General features: G+C 37.5%; 1 protein-coding gene across 2 annotated transcripts in view; it reads left to right on the top strand.

The window, feature by feature from the left end:
• LOC5576735 overlaps positions 1-19,886 on the top strand; it is a 175,930-nt gene that overhangs the window by 130,736 nt on the left and 25,308 nt on the right. For both annotated transcript variants that reach the window (XM_021837689.1, XM_021837690.1), the window contains one exon: positions 12,736-13,016. In XM_021837689.1, coding sequence (XP_021693381.1) covers positions 12,736-13,016 — 281 coding nt within the window. The remainder of the gene's footprint in view (positions 1-12,735; positions 13,017-19,886) is intronic.

Genomic DNA, 19,886 nt, shown 5'->3' with positions numbered 1-19,886 from the left:
AAATTTATTAATTCAAACGCTAATTAGATTATTCATCAGTTTCGAAAAAAACGGTACTCCTTGCTGTCATGTACCGTAATCCGGGGTATCATTGATCAGCGGGGTAACATTGATCGAAATGACTCACCTCGTAAAAAGTTCGTATCATCATTTATTGAAGAAATATTTCCAAATCATGAATGGTGTTTCTCCTTCTTATATTCATGAGCTAGTGAAAGTGAAGATTTTTGCGAAAATTGCGTTTACCTTATGGGTAAATTTGTCAACTTTTCGAAACAATGATTTCAATGAGTAAGGATGACACTACCTAAGATTCATGTCTTACATAAGTTCTGCAAACGATATTAGCAAGGAAAATGTGATTCTTATTGAAAATGGCATCGCCGAAAACGATTCCGTTGTCAAAACTTTCATAAGTATGCTCAATTAGACACATTAATGCAAAAGAATATATAATTCCCTTAGGAAATTGCCTACCTTTAGGCGTATTCCGTGGTTCGAGGTGTTTTTAATTTAAAAATAACTCAAAAAGTGAATGACTTGTAAGCGTTTGGCCTTCATATTCGACTTCGGGGGCCATGATTTAAGTAAGTAACGATTTTTTTCAATTTTATCGAACGTTGTTTACATAGGTGATCAATGTTACCCCATATCAGCAAAATCAAAAAATCGCATTAAACATTTTTTTAAACATGCTTAAATCTTCCTAAAAACAACATACTGTATATAGTCACGAGCGGTGGGTGACAGTACTTGTTTTTAAAATATAAAATTTGCAACATTTGCATTTTCAAGCGAAATATTTGAGAAATATTAAAAAAAAAAATATCAATTTTACCCCGGATTATGGTACCAGTATTTCGCTACTTTTGGTAGATGGCAGCTTATAACATCATTATCACCATCATCTTTTTCTTAGCATTACGTCCTCACTTAGACAGGACCTGCTTCTCAGCTCAGTGTTCAATGAGCACTTCCAGAGTTATCAACTGAGAGCTTTCCTTGCCAAAGTTGTCATTTTCACATTCGTATTTCGTGTGGCTTTGCTTTGTAGCCGTGGACTCTAACCACTCGGCTAAGAAAGGCCCCTCACCATCATCAATAAGTGTCTTTGAATGATGCTATCTTATTAAGTTCATGCTAAATCGGAAAAAAGTGAAAATCTTTCGGATCCTTTTCCTGAATAGCAATTAAATCTAATGTACCTATTTATAAAAACAAAACTGCAAATTTTCGGAATTCGGCTCAATGACATTTTATACTAAAACTGTTCATTTCGTCTTTCTGATCAGGCATCAAATTAGTAATAAACATCATCAAATCATGACTTAAGTTTTAGAAACGCAGCCAAAATCAGATTATTAGTCATATTGTTGCCATATCGCATCCATAACTGGTAAACCTAACCTACAGAGGTAGCCAGGGTCACTTCAGGGGATTCACTTTCGGTTATAGCAAATTAGCCAAGAATAGCCGCACGTGGCCCTGCTCGCGCTCTCTAACTATTGAAAGTGACAGTTTATTTATGAAGAAAGAGGGAAAGAAGTGTTAATCACGTGCCAGGTGCTGGTAGAGCACCTCATCCGTAGCAAGAAGCCGTCAACTAACCAAGCAAATTATATGCTATTATCCGAGGTTAATGAAAGCTCGTAACCCATTGCCGCTGCTTCTGCTCAGCACCCCTCGTAATAATATCGTTGGTCATTAACTCAAACTTCACCGTACCGAAGTTGGTATTGTGAAAACCAATAAAACAAACGTAGCTCTGGTAGGGTACTTCGTATCTGAGAAAGACGTACCTTACCTGTTTCCAGACCGTCGTCGCCAGACGGATTCGCCGTCCGAGATTTGGTTAGAGAGCTCCAGTTGGAAGACCTTGCTCCATATTGAAAACGGAGCCACCGCCGTATGAAGCTCATAACCCTGAAAACAATGGGAGTGAGTTTTATGGCCTTGTCCGATCTTAATGGGAGCCATGTAAACATGGGAAACCAATGCTTGTAATAAATTATGACTGCTGGTAGGTGAGGAATTGATGGAACGAATTGATGTTCTGCTTTCATCAATACGTTAATCGAACAAGATTGTATTTATTCCAACAAACATAGGAAGCTGTCTATAGTTTTATGTTAACACGACTAAAAAGAACTGAAAAAAATCGACAAAAACAGTGCAGTAGAGTGTTTTTATGCACGAAGAGCAATAATTACAATGCAGATTTACCCTGATTTTCCATCAGGAAGGGTGAACAATCTCAAAATCCATTATTTTTGAAACATTTTAATATGTTGATCTTTTCGTACATCGAGGTGTACCGAAACGTTGGTAAATACGCCGAGAAGTATCGATCACAACGGCTTTGGGTCTTTGAGGCGGATTTTCGCTCGTCCTATTACAATGTATAACACACATTGCTTACTTCAATTTTACTGAAGTGTTAACATAAATAACTTGCAGTGAATTTGAAACATTGAGCTTTATCTATTTTTTTAAGCAGTGTTTTAAGATACCACATTTTTTTTTCATTTCTGATCCGGTCGAAGGTCTTCAGGGAAGGACATTTTCTTGATTCTCTCGGGTAGCTCCACCTCTCTTGAAATGATGATCGTTGAATTCAACATCCATAACAATCATTGTGTTCATCATGACCAATCATCTCTATTACCGAAGCCTGAAAACTCGTCCCCTGAGGCAATAACTGACCTTGGACTTTACACATTCGCTGCCATATCGCAGTTCACTGTCGATGATAGAAAGTGAAACCTAGTCGTCGCATAGCTAAAGGATCGTGCCATGCCGTCTTCTACATTATTTCCTGCTCTTCGTCAGAAAAGTCCCGTGGTCATTGGCAATTTCTTCCTCTATTTTTTTCATGTAATAATATTTCCCTGCTTGGCATTGGTCAGCCGATCCATCATCGCCACAATCTTGCGCTTCTCCACTTGATCGCACAAATGCATGAAACGCGCGCTCGCGGAATGAACTGTGCGCGAGAGAGAAAGATAATCAGCAAAAACTCACAAAACCATCTGCGCTGAGCTAAATGGTGATTAGGGTGGTTAAAATAACCAAAAAAGTTTCAAAACTCCATCTTTCGTATCTTACTTACAATCTTAATGATGAAAAAGATGGTCTGTCAAGCTTTCAGCTGTTTGCAAACAGCCAAAGGTTGTTAAAATTTTTATGAAAACACCACTCAAAGTCCAAATAAACAAACCTAAGATTTTCACAATTTGATTTCTTTCATTCACATAGATACTTGAATACATCACAAAACCTTCATACTTAAGCTTGTATGAAGAAAGTTGCTATTGGCGCAGGATCAGGGGGCTTAGTATTTCAGCCTTCTGCCCAAAATTTTATTACCTTCTGAATCAATTTATATGAGTTTTATTACACTGTGGAACACGTTTTTGTCCCAGGCACCAAAATACCACTATTTACTTAATTAGGGGATGCTGAATCCATTGCCCCTTTTTCAAAAATATCATAGTTTTTGAGATATTGGTTGTTTAAAATGCAATAACTGACTTTATCAGCCAACTTGCATGCAAGTTTCCCAGCTTGTAAGGCAATTTATTTGCTTAATTTGCCACAGAATTAAAACTTTAAAGTAATTTTTCATGCGACTTTTTGATTGTAGTTTGGAGTCTACATTTTTCATAACCCTTTCAGGATGGACGATTTTTACACAGAAAAAAATATTTAATTTTCAATGTGATGTAAACTAGACTGTAAAAATGAATTAAATTCGTGTGTTATTACAGCATAATGTAAATTTAAATGAATATAAATTGAATTTTCAACTAAAAATGGTTGAATATTACATGATCGTGTAAATTTAAAGTGAATTCAATTGAAAAATAATGGATTGGTCGTTGAAATTTACGTTTATTTTGATGCTCCAAATATGTGCATGAAAATAAACTTAAATTTACAACATATTTTTAGCTGTGTACGCTTGTGATCGAATTTCTCTTGCTATGTGTTAACGCCCTAGAATGGATAGTATTCTTCATGGTATTTTAATGTAACTGATTGATTATGGATTAATAAAGACGGGAAATAAGTAAATTTGAAACCGACCCTGAACGATCCGTTTCAAAAAAAAAAATCATGTCCAGCACAATTGTGGCGCTTCGTCCCGATAGGCATAAAACACTTATAACTTGGTAAGAAATTCAAAAAACTGTTTCCAACAGATTTTTAGCGCAATTTTCGCTGGTGGTGACCAATTGATCAAATTTTTAGCTTGATTTACTGTCTGGTTCTAGTCTATTGACTGTCTAGATTTGTGCTCTTGAAAAAATGAGCTATGGCTTCGATTCATCTTCACCTTAAGGAATATCAAAGGATGCCTTTATAACTTTTGCTTCCAACCTCTTGGAAATCAGTCAAATAATATAATTAGATTTATTCATATTTTCAGCTGGAATCCCTCCTGCAAGACAACCATTCCTTCTATTTCCACTTTTCATCCACAAATGGATATCTTATACTCAGATATTTCGCTGAAAGTTCTACTAAATTTTTTTCTGTGAATCCCTTCAAATATTCTTCTTTAAAAATTTGGGGTGGGTAATGTCTATTACATTACCGCGGGGTTGACGTAGAACTACGATGATTAATAATTTGATTTGTCATGTGTATGAATTTGTAAGTTTACTAGTTTTGTGTTGTTATTGATCGGATGAAGTTTTCAGAAGTTAACTCTTTTTGGACTCATTTTGGTAGTCCTGAAAAGAACCATTTGTCATTATGTGGTTCCGAGAACCAGTGTTTGAAATTTGAAATTTTTGACTTCAATATGTCAAAACATTTTTCTTAATTAGATCTGCAAAATATCCACAGGTCTTAAGCGTGTGATTCAAAATATACAAGTTAAAGATTATTTTTCAATCATAATCTCTGCGATTAACCATCACCTTGTTAAACGGCCATACTTTCAAAGTTGCACTTCTCAAAATTTTGATTTTCGAGTTATCTAGTTGTAGCATTAAGGGGACGAAATAATGTTGATATTTTTACTGTCCATACGAACGCGCATGTGAATTTTCCAAGATATGTAAATTCCTAACCAAGACATCAACTTCATGTATCTTATCCTAGATTGGTCAATCAGAAGAAGGCGAAGAATACGAAAGGGAGGAGCATCGTCTGCAATTCAAATTATGTAAAACATACTTGGCGTGAGGTGACAATTGTCGGTCTCGTATAGCGAGGTGACAATTCTCGACTCGAGTGAAGTGACTCTCCATTTGATTTACACGGCGAGTCACTTCACTCGAGTCGAGAATTGTCACCTCGCTATACGAGACCGGCAATTGTCACCACACGCCAGTCGTAGAATAAACCCAACTATCTTCGACAGATTCGATTCATTTAAGGGACGAATGACCTTCGGATTAAAATCCCTCTGTAACAACAACAGGATTCGGTTCATTTCATTTACACTTTCGAGCTAGTAAGAACTTCTCGTGATAAACACAGTATAGCTAGTAATATTTCTCAATGTGCTTACCACTTACTTGCTATAATCTCTTAATTCATCTCGTAGCATCATACAATATCTGATTTATCACGAATAATCGACAATACGACAATTTGAGGATGATCCGAGAACGCTGCTGCAGTGCCGTCGGGATGCATTAACAGCATAATGCTCATCTTGTACATCCCTTGCCAAGACATCAATTTCATATAGCCTATTTCTCAGATTAACGCAATAGACAACATGTAGAAAAATCAATTCAGATCAATAGTTGCTCATTACAATTGGTCAAGAAACAGTTTATTGAACAGTATTTAAAATCTGTCGCAATTTCAATACATTTTCCAATTTCCGTACTCGAGAATTTTGGAAGCGGGGGTCATGACTGGTCCTGGCTGGAAATATTCGTGGGGAGAAACTCGACCCTTTGCTGCAGGAATTTCATTAACAACTCTTTGGTAAAGCAGAAATTTTCCGAGGAAAATTTTGCTTAAAGTGAACTTTTTCAAAACAACTCTTTTTGATTGGAATATTTATCAACAACTCTTTGTCAAGTAAAATCATCCTAAATAACTCTTTGCTCCATCACCAAACCAAACCATTTCATTGAATTCATCAAGTACAAGAAGATGAATGGTAAGGAGAAGCAGATGGTGTATATTTCCCTGGCGTTAGTTTCCAACAGATCGCCGGTTGGCGCTGACTACTAATCCGTCCACTGAATGTTTTTCAGTTGTTGCTTTCGCCTCGTTGCTCTCTGGTTCCGTTCGCTACTCGCACACTGCTTCGGCTTTCACGCGCTCTTCTTTGCTGCTCCGCTGCTTGATCCGTTCGTTATGCCGTTCGATTTGTGAATGAGTTGGGAGCAGAACAACCAGTGGTTTTATTTGCTCGAGCTCCGTTCACCGATGGCGAGTGGTGGGATTCTCGCTTGGTTGTTTCGTCACTCCGTTCGCTACTCGCACGCGATTGGTTATTGCTTTCGCGCCTTTTTCGTTGATGGTGTGATTCTTCGCTGAGAAAAAAAAAACTGCAACTCTTTTGATTTTTCATGCAACATGACCAACTTTTAAAAAAAAATATCTCTGTTATTTATGGACCGATTTGAATGAAATTTTCACAAAATATCAGATATAACTTCAATTGTAACATATATTATTGAGTGATTTTTCTAATCACACGTTGAAAAGCAGTAACGGTTTGACTAAAGTGAATTTTTTGACGATTTTTTATAATTGACATAACTAAACATATTGAAGGAATAGCTTCATGGTATCTTCAGCAAAGTTGTAGATTTTGACGAGATGAATATGTTTGCTGAAGGCAGTTTTTGTGTAAGGCTATTAGATTTTAAGATAAAAAGTTTTGATTTTTTCGTCGAAAATTACAGTTTAGTCAAACCGTTATTACTTATAAACTTGTGATTGGAAAAAATTTTCAAAAATATATGTTAAAACTCAAGTTACATCTGATGTTCTGTGAAAGTTTCATTCGAAAATATTTCCATAAATAACTGAGATCTAACTTACCAAAGTTGGTCATTTCGTATGGAAAATCGAAAAAGTTGCAAATGCATGTGAATAAGTTGGGGCCTTCCTTAGCCGAGTGGTTAGAGTCCGCGGCTACAAAGCAAAGCCATGCTGAAGGTGTCTGGGTTCGATTCCCGGTCGGTTCAGGATCTTTCGTTATGGAAATTTTCTTGACTTCCCTGGGCATAGAGTATAATCGTACCTGCCACACGATATACGAATGCAAAAATGGAAACTTTGGCAAAGAAAGCTCTCAGTTAATAACTGTGGAAGTGTCATAAGAACACTAAGCTGAGAAGCAGGCTCTGTCCTAGTGAGGACGTTAATGCCAAGAAGAAGAAGAAGAATAAGAAGATGTGAATAAGTTCTCAGTTTATTCGACAAACCAGCTAAATATTTCATGGGTGCACATCACATGGGTAGCGGATCACAGGGATTTAGTTGAAATCTGGAAACGTAGCTCAATTTTGAAATCTTGAGCGATTTCACAAACCAGATTCTGGATTATGGCTTCTAGCAGCGAGGTACTTCTTGCTAAGCAAGAGCTCTTACCAGCTCGAAAGCGGAAATGGAATGAAACTGAATCCAACGAAGGCAGCATGTTTTATAACCTGGAATAGCAGATGATGCTCCTCCCTTTTGTGCTCTTCGCTCTCTGATCGACCAATCTGGGAAATGGGTATGTGCTAATAATGTGTTGGGCTTGGAATAACTTGAAAATTGTGGAGTGAGAAATTGGTCGAACATGAATTGTTGGAATGATTGGCATTCCATAAATATTCAATACGAGCTATTGATAATCAATAGTTTTCTTTATTATGACGGTAAATTTCGGATCCATGGGTGCCAAAATTATACAATTGTTCAATGAGAATGTCTTATCAAAAGCTTTCTAAATATGTCGCAATTTTGTTACATGTGATAATTTTCCTAATCAAAGTGTTCCCATAAAATATTGAACATAAAAGGCGCCGTTGGAAAAGTCACTCTATTTTACAATCGTTGTGAAATGTTGAGCACTCACCCCGACGGCACTGCAGCAGCGTCCGCGAGTACAATCTAAAATGGTTGAGTCATAAATTATTCATGACAAATGAAATTTTGTATGAAGCCGTGAAATTGATTTAGGAATATTAGAAGTTATAAATAAAGTCGGAAATATTTCTCTTTTAACTCTTTTCCACAAATTTGATGGCTCTGAAAAGAACCGATGGCTTTGTTAGCTTCGATATTGTTACGGATAAATAACACTGCTCGGACCAGCAAAACTCAGGGGGCTTCTGGTATTTGCTCCTAACGGGATTGCTTCTTGACCAATGATGATTTCATCACGAGTCGAAATTTTGAAAGGGGGGCAACAGCTCCTCGGCCGATGAAATTTGCGGCGGCGATGACGATGGCTGGGTGAACACAAACAAGCGGTGAACCACAAAGCGAGAATGACTCGCCAGACCGTGTTCACAGTTCGACCGCAAATTCACCTGTGGACTGCTTCCTCTTCTCCTTCTAGGCGGCGGCAGCGGTGATGGCTTTAGCTTCGGACGGCATCTTCTCTCGCTCGCTCGACTGTTTGATTTGAGCGAACCACGACAAACGGGGGTCCATTGCTGTCGATGTCTGTGCCTGAGAAGCACGCCCGGTCAGAGCAAGCCGATCTGTCGCCTGCTGTGATGCGAGCCAATCGGAGAGTGAAAAGCAAATGACGTCAAATTTTCTCTAGCCACCCCTATTTATAGATTTGCTTGAAATCAACGTTCTATTTTAAAACAGTTATTTAACTATTTGGACAGGTATGTGGGATTCAGTAAGTAAACGACATGAAGCTAAGACATCAATATCTTTCGATTGAGGTGCTAATCAAGAAATTTCGTTAAGCCAGCGAAAAGTTATAAACGTTTAAAATATTTCATGCCAGCGAAACGCTCTTGGTTTTGAAATTCCAATTTCACTCCTGTATAGAGAAGAAAGACGTACTTCTACGTCAAAAATTATTGTAAATTGTTTCGTGAATATTATCTAAGGTATTTGAGAAAAAATACATCAGAAATTTAGTAAACATTTTTTTCTTCTTCTTCAAATCCCCAGATTATACAAGAACTATCAACGGAAGGTGTCTCTTGCCCTCGTATCTTCAGAGGAAATTTGTTCTGAAACCCCAGGAATACTTTTGTTTCCAGATCTGTGGAGAAACAATTAGCAAAAAATAACTGGGTAGGGGAAGAGGATGCATTAGGAAATTCATAAGGAAGTTTGTGAGGATCTTCTTTAAAACATTTCTTTAGAAATAGCTTCAATTGTTGGCTGAATCAATATTATAGAGTTCGATTCTTGTGCAATTCTAGATGCGGAAGTAGCTTTCTGGTTGAATTCTGGGAATCCAGAAGTCATGGAGGGAATTCTCCTAGGTGTCAAGGATAATTCCTAAAGATGATTTTGGTGGAACTTCTTAGGAAATTGTTTTTTTTTTATGAGAGAGATTTTAATTATCTTGTTACCCTTGATTTATTTCCATATGATGTTAGAAACCGCCTCAACATTTTTTTGTTTCTGCTTGCTTAGAAAGAAAAGTTAAATTCTAGGATTTTTGGAAACTGCAGAATTCTTATACGTTTCATTTCATTTATTTAGTTAACATCTAGACATTCTTATATGTATGGTTTATAATTTATGAAAGTCCACCAAGAATTCCTGAACATATTGTCATAAAAATTTGAACTTTTATTTAAATTCAGTAATATCATGATTTTTTCATAATAAACGTTTAGCAATGTTCTTAAAATACAGCCAAAATTTCTGCGTTAAACTTGTACAGTTCTACCACAATAACAAAACAGTCCCACCAATTTATTTTTGAATTTCTGAAAGAAGGAATTGATTGCTTTCTATATCAGCTTCGTAGTTCATTCAAAACATGATGTTAGGTACAATAATTATTTTTTATAATAAATCCTACAAACTTTTCTGTGAGGTATATCGTCAGAAATTTTGTCACAAAGTTTCAAAAGTTCTGCAGCGATTTCTCAAATGTTCCGAAAGAGATTAGATAAAATTTTTCGAATTCATTTTAAGCTTCAATTATCCTACGAATTTCTTTCGGAGTTCTAGAAAATCTTTTTTTGTGTTAATAAATTTTCGAGCTGTTTAGTGGAAGACGGGGTTGGTGGTCCAATGGCTACCGCTGCTGCTTCATAAGCAGAAGGTCATGGGTTCAATCCTAGGGCCGTCCCTTTCCTCGTACTTTGTAGTTGTATCTTTCACTTGCTTCGATCTACCACTCTTAATATATCGTAGTTGATCTATCACAGTTCATAGCATTTGCTAGAACCCGAGACGGATAAACCGTTTCCCTTTGCTTCCATTCTTTTATCAATCGTATCCTTACGCCTGATACATAGGCAGTCTGCTAACCAAACCAGCAAGCCTCTCTGCCATAAAATTACCCCTCCTCTTCACCCTTCCCGCATGAACTAGCGTAGACACAGTGGTATATACGGTCTACCGTGGGAGCCAGTTGAATGCATCATCAACTCCTTACCCTTCCCCTCATTGGTCTGCATTCTGACGTTGCAGGCACCATTATTGCCTAAAAATAGAAGATCACCAGCACTTATACACTGAGGGTGTCTGTAAATCCCAAGCAGTCAAGAGATCCCAAGAAGAATCGTTAGCACTGTTTAAAAAAAATCTCTGGGGCGCACTTGCATGAACCACTAGTGTATTTTTCGAAAGAATCCTAAGACGACATCCCAGGGGAAACAAGAATAGAATTCCTTTAATGAATTCCTGAATTTCTATGAGAAATCGCTAAGAACATCTTCCCAATTCAATCCTGTTTATTTTTTATGAAAATCTTCTGGAATACTAGGAAGTTTATTTGGAGGAACACCTGGAAGTATCATTAAATGTTCAGACAATCCTTGAATAATTTCAGTAAAATTTTTTGAAGGAATCTGAAGATAAACTTTAGTACTAACCTCAAAGGCAAATTTGAAATCAAAATATCCTAGCTTGGTGATCTTGAAAACAGAGGTCTGATGAGTTTCATAGTATTTCTTGTACTATTTCTTGGAGAAATCCTCAGTATTACCAAAAAACCTAAACAAATTTTCAATGCATAACTGGATGATATTTTCAATTTACAAATGAAAACTGCATGTACTTAATACGTAGAGCACCTTCCTGGAGAAATGTTGAAAAAAAAAATTTATCTAAATAGTTTTCTAAAGGAATTCTGCAAGAGATTTTTTGAGCTTTTTGATAGAGATTTTTTGCGAAATTTTCAGAAAGCCTAAAAACAAAAAAATACTGTAAGAATGACTTGCAGATAATTTTCCAAATTTTTGGAAACAAAACTGAACAAAATCTCATTTGTCTACACCTAAAAAAAAGATATTCGAAACGAAAAGTCGATTTTGAGAAAAAAAAATTTCTTAGAATTGAACGCTCATTCTACGCTTAAGTCTACGGTAAAAAATAATGAAATAGAATGTTGTTTTCTGAGTACGAAAATACAGGAGCTGGGATCAACTCTTGTACCAGTATTCTGGTACCAAAAATAATTCGGTAATATCGGTAGTTTCGAGAATTGCAAAATAATTTGGGAGTCTCTTTTCTTTTATCCATCAGATTGATTTACTCTGTGCAGGATTCTTGTCTATGGTTTGAACAATGAGCTTAGACTAAGACTGGGGACCTTCCTTAGTCGTGTGGTTAAAGTCCGCGGCTACAAAGCAAAGCCATGCTTAAGGTGTCTGGGTTCGATTCCCGGTCGGTCCAGGATCTTTTCGTAATGGAAATATCCTTGACTTCTCAAGCCATATAGTAAAATCGTACCTGCCACACGATATACGAATGCGAAAATGGCAACTTTAGCAAAGAGAGCTCTCAGTTAATAACTGTGGAAGTGCTCATAAGAACACTAAGCTGAGAAGCAGGCTCTATCCCAGTGAGTACGTAACGCCAAGAAGAAGAAGAAGACTAAGAGATGGTCCATTTTTGCTTATATAAAAATTATACCATGTTTAGAATGTTTATCTTATTTTCTCCATATTACAACCCTAAATGACTGAAAATTAGATAGAATTAATTTTTTTCCTCAAGATTGTAGAAAGATATGGGAGATGGTATTTTTGAACCATTTTCTATAATTTGAACCACCCTAATGTGAAGATGTTGAGGTGCTTCCCTATCTCACTTAGCTGGAGATGCTTCGGCAGCAATATGCTTCCTCCGAATACAAACTAAGTATTGGAAGTCGGTATCGACGGATTGCCGGCTCGCACGTAGCCCATGAAAGGTTAGCCGACAATGCCATGGAACGAAAGAAAGTGTGTCATATGATGAAGCCGCGGCGGCACGGAGCGGAGGGTACCATATTGGATTTGTTGATCGGCTATGCGTGTTTTGTTTTTTTGGTTAGGACGAGTCTCCCCGGTTATGCTCGGATGAATGCTTACTACCATACGTTATCGAAAGTTTGTTGAACCACCTCGTTGAGTTTGTTCGACGAATTATGCTCTGGGTAGTTTCAAACCATGCCAGGATTTATTGTGTTTGACAAAAGGTTAATTTTCTGCAGTACAATGGCAAGCTAATGGCTACGCGGAGGCATTTGTGCTTTGTGGCCAAAGGTGAAATTGTATGCTCTATTCGAAATTCTTCGGAAATGAATCATTATCTAATGGCACCGTTTTTTTTTTTCATTTATTTGCACAGATCCGTGAAGCGCAGAGGCAGGAAGCCTACAGGATAGCCCAGGAACAGAAACTCATCGCCAAGCAGCAACAGATCGTCAATCACCAAGCGTTCGTGCAGGAGGGCGTCACTCCAAGGCCCGTCGATCCGTTCTACAGTCCCATTCTGCAGCGGTTGGACAAGGTGTTCAACATGCTCGGCGTGGTGGATGAAAACTGCCGGGAACGGCTTGTTTGCGCTATGTACAAGGCACCGATCAAGTACAGTCCGCACAGTAACTACGTTTCGGCGGAACTGAGCAGGTGAGTGTGATGTTGTGTTGGGAAGTGCTTGTGGGTTGCAATTCTATGCAAATGGTGAGATCTTTCTCTAGCAATGTGTGATAATCATTTGTAGATGACTGTTCGGTGAGAGTAATGTGATGACTTAACGCAAATTAAATAATTAAAAGAGGGAAATATCACTCGTCAGTTTCCCTTGCTTTTGACACAAGTAATTTATAATTCAATAATATTGTTACGTATGTGACGCAGCCCGTATTTGCTTGCATCATAGGGGGACGAATGACCTCTAATGTTATTTCACACATTCCATCCAATAATGACAATTTAGATATCCTCCGTACCATTTTTGTATTTTTTCTCAAATTGTTGTATAAAATGTTAGCTTGGTCCATTCATTTGCTTATGGCCATAAAAGCTTATAAATAACCATAATAAATGATCATTAAAATCCGTTTAAATATCTCAGATTTCCTTTGAAGTTGTGGACTTATACAATCAAAAGGGCGTAACTTCAAACGGGCTATATAAAACGACTGGTGAGCACAGATTAGATGGAGATTTTTTTTCTGATAATAACGGTCAGGGGAGCACCGTGGTAATAGTAGTACAGGTCGGACTCGATTATCCGGAGTATCGATTTTTTTTCACTCCGGATAATCGAATCACTAAGAAAATAAATGAAATCTTCGATAAAAGAACTTAAAAATTATCTTTTTTTGTTGTTCTATTTATATGATGCGGTGGCGTAGCCAGAAATTATTTCTAGGAACAGTAGGGGTCTTTACAAGAAAAAATTTTTTTTGGCCAGCTTACACAAAAAACCACTTTTTCAAACCCCCCCCCCCCCTTTCTTAAATACGTTCAAAACTGCAAAACAATTCATATTTTATATTGCAATACCAAATTATCTCAAATTTATGCATAAAAATTGAAAAACAATAACATCAAAAAACAAATTTCGGACAATCGAGTCTAAAGTTCCGGATAATCGAATCCCGGATAATCGAGTCCGACCTGTAGTAGTAAATCACGTTCCCAGAACAGTAGTTCAAAAACGTGAATCTTTTCAAGTAGCCTATGTTGGGTGCATGAATTTTCTAAATCCTTAGTGTCATTGAAGGCTATAAATGCGGGAAATAGAACATTTTTCTACAGTAATTTTGGGTTGACCTTAGCAACGAGTGTTTTGCTATTTTCAAGGCTTTTTTGCAACAGCAGCAATGGGCGTGAGTTTCACTGGCTTTACTGACTGTGATTTGCTTTGCTTGGCTACTGTAGAGTGAATTTCGAGATTTTTCCCAACCTTGATCATAAGTTATGCGAGAATTCTTTGAGTTGCTTTGTCAGCAGCTCCTGTCGGCATCACCACGCTCGTCTCATGTTACGATAAGCATACTTTCCAAATCATAGATTCCCGAACCATCGTAGAATGGACCGGCCAGTGTGGATTCTGAGATTTCCTAATGGATTCAAGGATTCCTGTGTGAATCCTGTATTTCAGTGTGGATGCTCGTATTTCAGTTTGTGTTTTGGATCTTCTGGTATTTTAGTGAGTATCCTTGATTACCGTGAGGATGTTGGAATTGTAGTGTAGATCGTAGGACTTCAGTGTGCATTGCAGAATTTCAGTGTGAAACTTGGAATTCCAATGTGAATCCTAGGATTCAAGTGTAGATCCGGGAACTCTAGTGTGGGTCCTGGGATTGTAATGTGGATCGTAGATTTCAGTGAAGATCCTGGATTGTAGTGTAGATCGCAGGACTTCCGTGTGGGTCTTGAGATATCAGTGTGAATCTCAGAACTCCCTTCACTCCATTGTAAAACCTGGGATTATTGTGAAGATCGCAGGATTTAATATTGGTTCCTTAGACTATGATTTGAATTGTAGAGTGACAGATAACAGCAGGGGTTTTCAGCCTTTTTGGCTCGCGGAGCACTTTTTGAAATAAAATTGTTGCGCGGAGCACCTACTCTTAGTACTTAGTCATCACCCCGTTTGAAATCTGGATTTCTCACACCCATTTTTTTTTCGCTGAATTCAGCAAATTTTTGCTGATTTTTGCCTTGCTGAATATTGATGCTTATTGTCAGTATACATTATCTGAATTTCAGCAATGTTTTTCCAGTTTTCACCAATTTGGTTAACAGAATTGGTTTTGTGTGTATAATTCCTACGAAAACCGTGAAGTACGATTTATGTTGGATTGACTCATCATTATGATTTTATTTTTAAACTTTAATTCAAATCCAAAAAGATGTGTTTCATTTGATTGAGCAATTTTTTTTTTGTTTCAAGTTTAAACTGTGACGATCAGGCATTTATATGAAACTATGTTTATTTGATTTTTCAAAAATTATTCAAGAATACATTCAAATATTCAAGAAACTCGTGGCATGAAATCGGCAGAAATGCTTTGGTAGGGAAATTTTCCGACTTTGGATGAAAGTGTGAGCATCTGAACGAGTTTGTGTAGCAAAATATTTTTAAAGCATTTTTAATATGTCTGAATTACAAGTTCCGCACTTTCGCATATATTCATTATTTTAATGGAAACTCGTGGAATACTTCTAATTTTGTATTATTTTGTCAATATTCCGATTATTATCGAAGTTGCATGTATTTCAGATTTATTTATTGTGACGAAGATAAATATCTTAACAAAACTTCAAATCCTGAAAGTCACAAAATATTCGGTCTGGGAAAATTAGATTTTTTTAAACTTTGGGGGTTGTTTTCCATGTTAAATTAAAGAAAACCCATTTTTGCAGCTGAAACTGTCCCATACAAAATATATGGAAAAGTTTTCATCGACAGAAGCCTTTTAATCTTACAATTACAAAATATCAGCACAAAAGCGTTTTCGTAAAAATATCGGAGGTACATGAAAGTTCAATAATGATCGAAATTCTGACACTATTTTTATAAGACTCATAAAAACTGTGTTTCGTCATCCACCATAACGTCGAAAACATCATAAGGTAAAGATTAATTGAAACCTCTTCTTAATTTTCAAGAGCAAAAACAGTGACAAAATGCAATGTAAATAATCGATCAAATTTTCAGCGCTATCAATTGTTTTGTTTTTATTTTTTTTTTAATTTAAACTCTTGAAAATTCCAGATTTTACTTGGTTTGGTACAATTGATAGCGTTTTTTTAAAGCAAAAAGTTTAAATATATCAAGGTATTGGTACAAATTTTAAAAATTGTCGCGGAGCACCTGCCAAGGCTTCGCGGAGCACGATATGAAAACCGCTGGATAACAGGATCTTGGATTTTCTGTGTGGATTTCCAGTGTAGATTCTGGAATTACAGTGTAGATTGTATCATTAATCATAGGATTTCGATGTAGATCCTGGAATTGTAATATGAATCGGAAGGGATCTAAAGTTCCTAATGTTAATTCTGGGATTGCGGTGGGAATCTTAATGTTCAGGTGTAAAATCTGGTATTCCGACGTACGTCCCGAGACTTCCAAGTTGAATTTTGGGATTAGGTGCATGTTGTTGTATTCCAATGTGAATACTGATATTCAAGTGTGGATCCTATGATTTCAGTATGGATGTTCGGATTCCAGTTTGGATTCTGGAATTCCAGTATGATTGTTGGGATTCCAGTGTGAATGCTAAGATTCCAGTGAGGATCCTAGGGTTTTCAGTGTGGATCAAGTGATTACAGTATGGATCCTGCTTCTCAAGTGAGGATCCTAAGATTCTAGCGTGGATCGTGGAATTGCAGTGTGGATCCTTGGATTTCAGCGTAAAAAATATGGATCCTGGTATTCCAGTGTGGATTCTGGGATTCCAGTGTGGATCCTCTCATGTGTGCTCAGTGTTAATGCTGATATCCTTGTGTAGAGCCTGGGATTTCAGTATTGGCCCTGATATTACATTGTAGATTTTGGGACCTGGAATTCTTGTGGACAAAAGGAAAAAAATATTTTCGAAATTTGATGTTATTCACAATCTGTTTTTGTTAAGAACTCAACTCTGTATAAAACACTCTGACTCTGACTCTGGCTCGAAGGTAGGTCCCTCTGGCCAGCCCTTTAATTATCCTTTTCTTTGTGAGGAGCCCATCTGGCCCTCTTGATCGAGTGAAGAACTATCGGGATGAGTTATAATTCACACAAATAAAGTAAACAAAAATACATTTTCAGTGTGAACTTCTGGGATACCAGTGTGTATCCTAGAATTTCAATATGGATCCGACGAAGCCTCCCAACTGGTGGGGAACGTGCCTTTGGAGCCGGCATTCTGATACCTGATACCTGACGAAGCCAATGGGATTCCGTTGTGCATCCTGAGACTCCAGTGTGGATCCTGGGGCCCTGTGAGTATCTTGGAACTCCAGCGTGAAACCTGGGATCCTTGCGTGGATTCTGGTATTTCAGTGGGGATACCAGCGTGGATTCTGAGGTTCCAGTGTGAATCCTGGTGTAACAGTGCGGATTTTAAGATTAGTTCGTGAGATTGTTGGATCATGAGATTCTATTGTGGATGCTTGAATTCCAGTATGGATCCTGGGTTTTCAATGTGCGTTCTGGGATTGCAGTGTGGATACTGAGATTCCAATATAGATCCTGGAAGTTCATTGTGCATCGTGGGACGCTAGTGTGGTTCTTTTGATTTCAGTATGGACCTGAGGATTACAGTGTGAATCTTGGGATTTCAGTGTGTATCCTGGGACTGGATCATAGATTCTTTGATTCCCAAAGTGAATTTTGGGATTTCAGTGTGGACATTTTTTTGAGTTTCCAGCGTTGATTCTTAGATTTTAGTACGGATTCTTGGATTCCTGTATTGATCCTGAGTGTCTAATGTGGGTCCTAGGATTGCAGTGTGGATGCTGGGATACCAGTATGAATACTGGAAATCCATTGTGGATCATGGGGCTCCAGTGTGGATCCTGGAACTCCAATGTACATCCTAGGGCTCCAGTATTGATCTTGGGTCTTCAGGATTCCAGTGTGGATATTGGTATTTATTATTGGGATTCAAGTGTAGATTCTGGGATACCAGTATTGTTCCTAGGTTTCCAGTGTGAATTCGGCAATTGCATGTCGGATTCTTAGATTCCAATGTAGATCATTGGTTCCATTGAGGATCCTGCGATTTTAGTATAGATCGAGGAATCCAGTATGGATTATTGAAATCTAGTATGAATTCTGGGATTCCAGTGTGAATGCTGGGAATTCAGTGTGGATCCTGGGATTGCAATGTGGATCCAATGTGTCAGTTTGGATCCTAGAGTGTCAGTGTATATCCTGGCATTCTAGTGTAGATTATCCAGTTTGAATATCGACATTCCAGTGTAAATTCTGAGATTGTAAGGTGGGTCGTGCAATGCCAGTGTAAAATCTAAGATTTCAGTGAGGATGTTGAGATTCCAGTAAAGATCTTTTAATTGCAGTGTGAATCCTGGGAATTCCAGTGTGGGTCTTGCGATTTAAGTGTGAAATCTGGGATTGGAACATTGGTCCTTGGGTTCCAAGTTAAAACCTGGCATACTAGAATTTCCGCTGTGGATCCTAGGATTTAAATGTAAATATTACGGTACAGTAAAGAATTTAAGTTTCGAGTGTGGATCCTAGAATTCCAGTGTGTAAACTGGTATTCCATTGAGCATTCTGACATTCCAGTGGGAATGGTCGAATGGGAATCCTATGATATGGAGAATCTTGGACTTTCAGTGGCAATGTTGAAATACTGTGCAAATTTTGTGGAAATACTGCGGAAATAGTAGGCAAATAGTTTGAAAATAAATTTGGAATCCTAAGGAAGAGCTGAGATTCTTTAGAATGCTCTGTGGAAATTCGGAGTGAATCCGATGTGAGGTAAGAATATCCAGTGAGAGTAATGTGATCAATAATACGTATTATTGCGAGAATCCAGTGGACATACTTTGGGAATTATGTAAGAATCCCAAAAGAGTCATCTCCATGTGAGAATTCTCTGGGAACTTTGTGTATTAAGTAAATCTGGGGGAATTATATGAAAATGCTGCGTAAATTGATGGAATCCTATGGGAATCCCGTGTGTTTTTATGAGGATTCTGGGGCAATTAGGTTGAAAATTATATGGCTATCTGGTGGATATTCTTTAAGAATCCTGTTGGATTCCTATTTCAATTCTGTGAGGTCTTCAAGAGTTCTGTGGGAATAATATGAAAATACCTTGGGAATCCTGCTGAGCTCTCAGTGGTTCTTATTTCGACAAAATATTACCATATTCGTGGAAATTTAATAAGTATGTACCAGGAACCATTTAACATGTTATTACCATTTGTCACAATATCTTGTCTTGCGATACTCCAGAAAGAATCAAGTGATTGCTATGAATGTGAATTAATTCGGACGTTAATGGTTTAATGAAAATCCTATTGAAGTGTAAAAAAAAAAGAAATACATTTACAAGTCATTTCAAAAATTGCGGAATTCTCTCTCATTTGAGTATGAAGCACGATCAAAGCAAGCAAAGAAAAGCATCCCATCTGTTGCGGTCCACGATCGTCAATGTATCGCAAGTTGTAACAAGTCTGATAAATGGAAGCAGTGAACGAGAGCCCCAAAGAGAGAGCGATGATAAAATCCATTTTTCTCGCTTGTTTACCGTTGGGGGTAGCTGTTTTTCTTAACTGGCACGATAAACAATCCACAATCTTCCAATAGCAATAGTGTCCCCCAGGTTTGGAGTTTGTTTCCCTGGTGCTAATACAAAGAAGTTAATTTTTATATTACTATGTGAAGAATAAAACATGCGATAAAGATTAATAGTTCCAGATAGGCCAACATCTAATCAATCAGAGTAAAGGATCTTCATTTAACCATGAAAAATCAATTTCCAGACTTTTTTCACCATTTGTTTGGAGAGGAATTACTGTGCACTG

The sequence above is a fragment of the Aedes aegypti genome, chromosome 1, assembly GCF_002204515.2.
Source record: "Aedes aegypti strain LVP_AGWG chromosome 1, AaegL5.0 Primary Assembly, whole genome shotgun sequence".
Classification (NCBI taxonomy): domain Eukaryota; kingdom Metazoa; phylum Arthropoda; class Insecta; order Diptera; family Culicidae; genus Aedes; species Aedes aegypti.
This window is presented reverse-complemented; position numbering and strand designations above follow the sequence as displayed.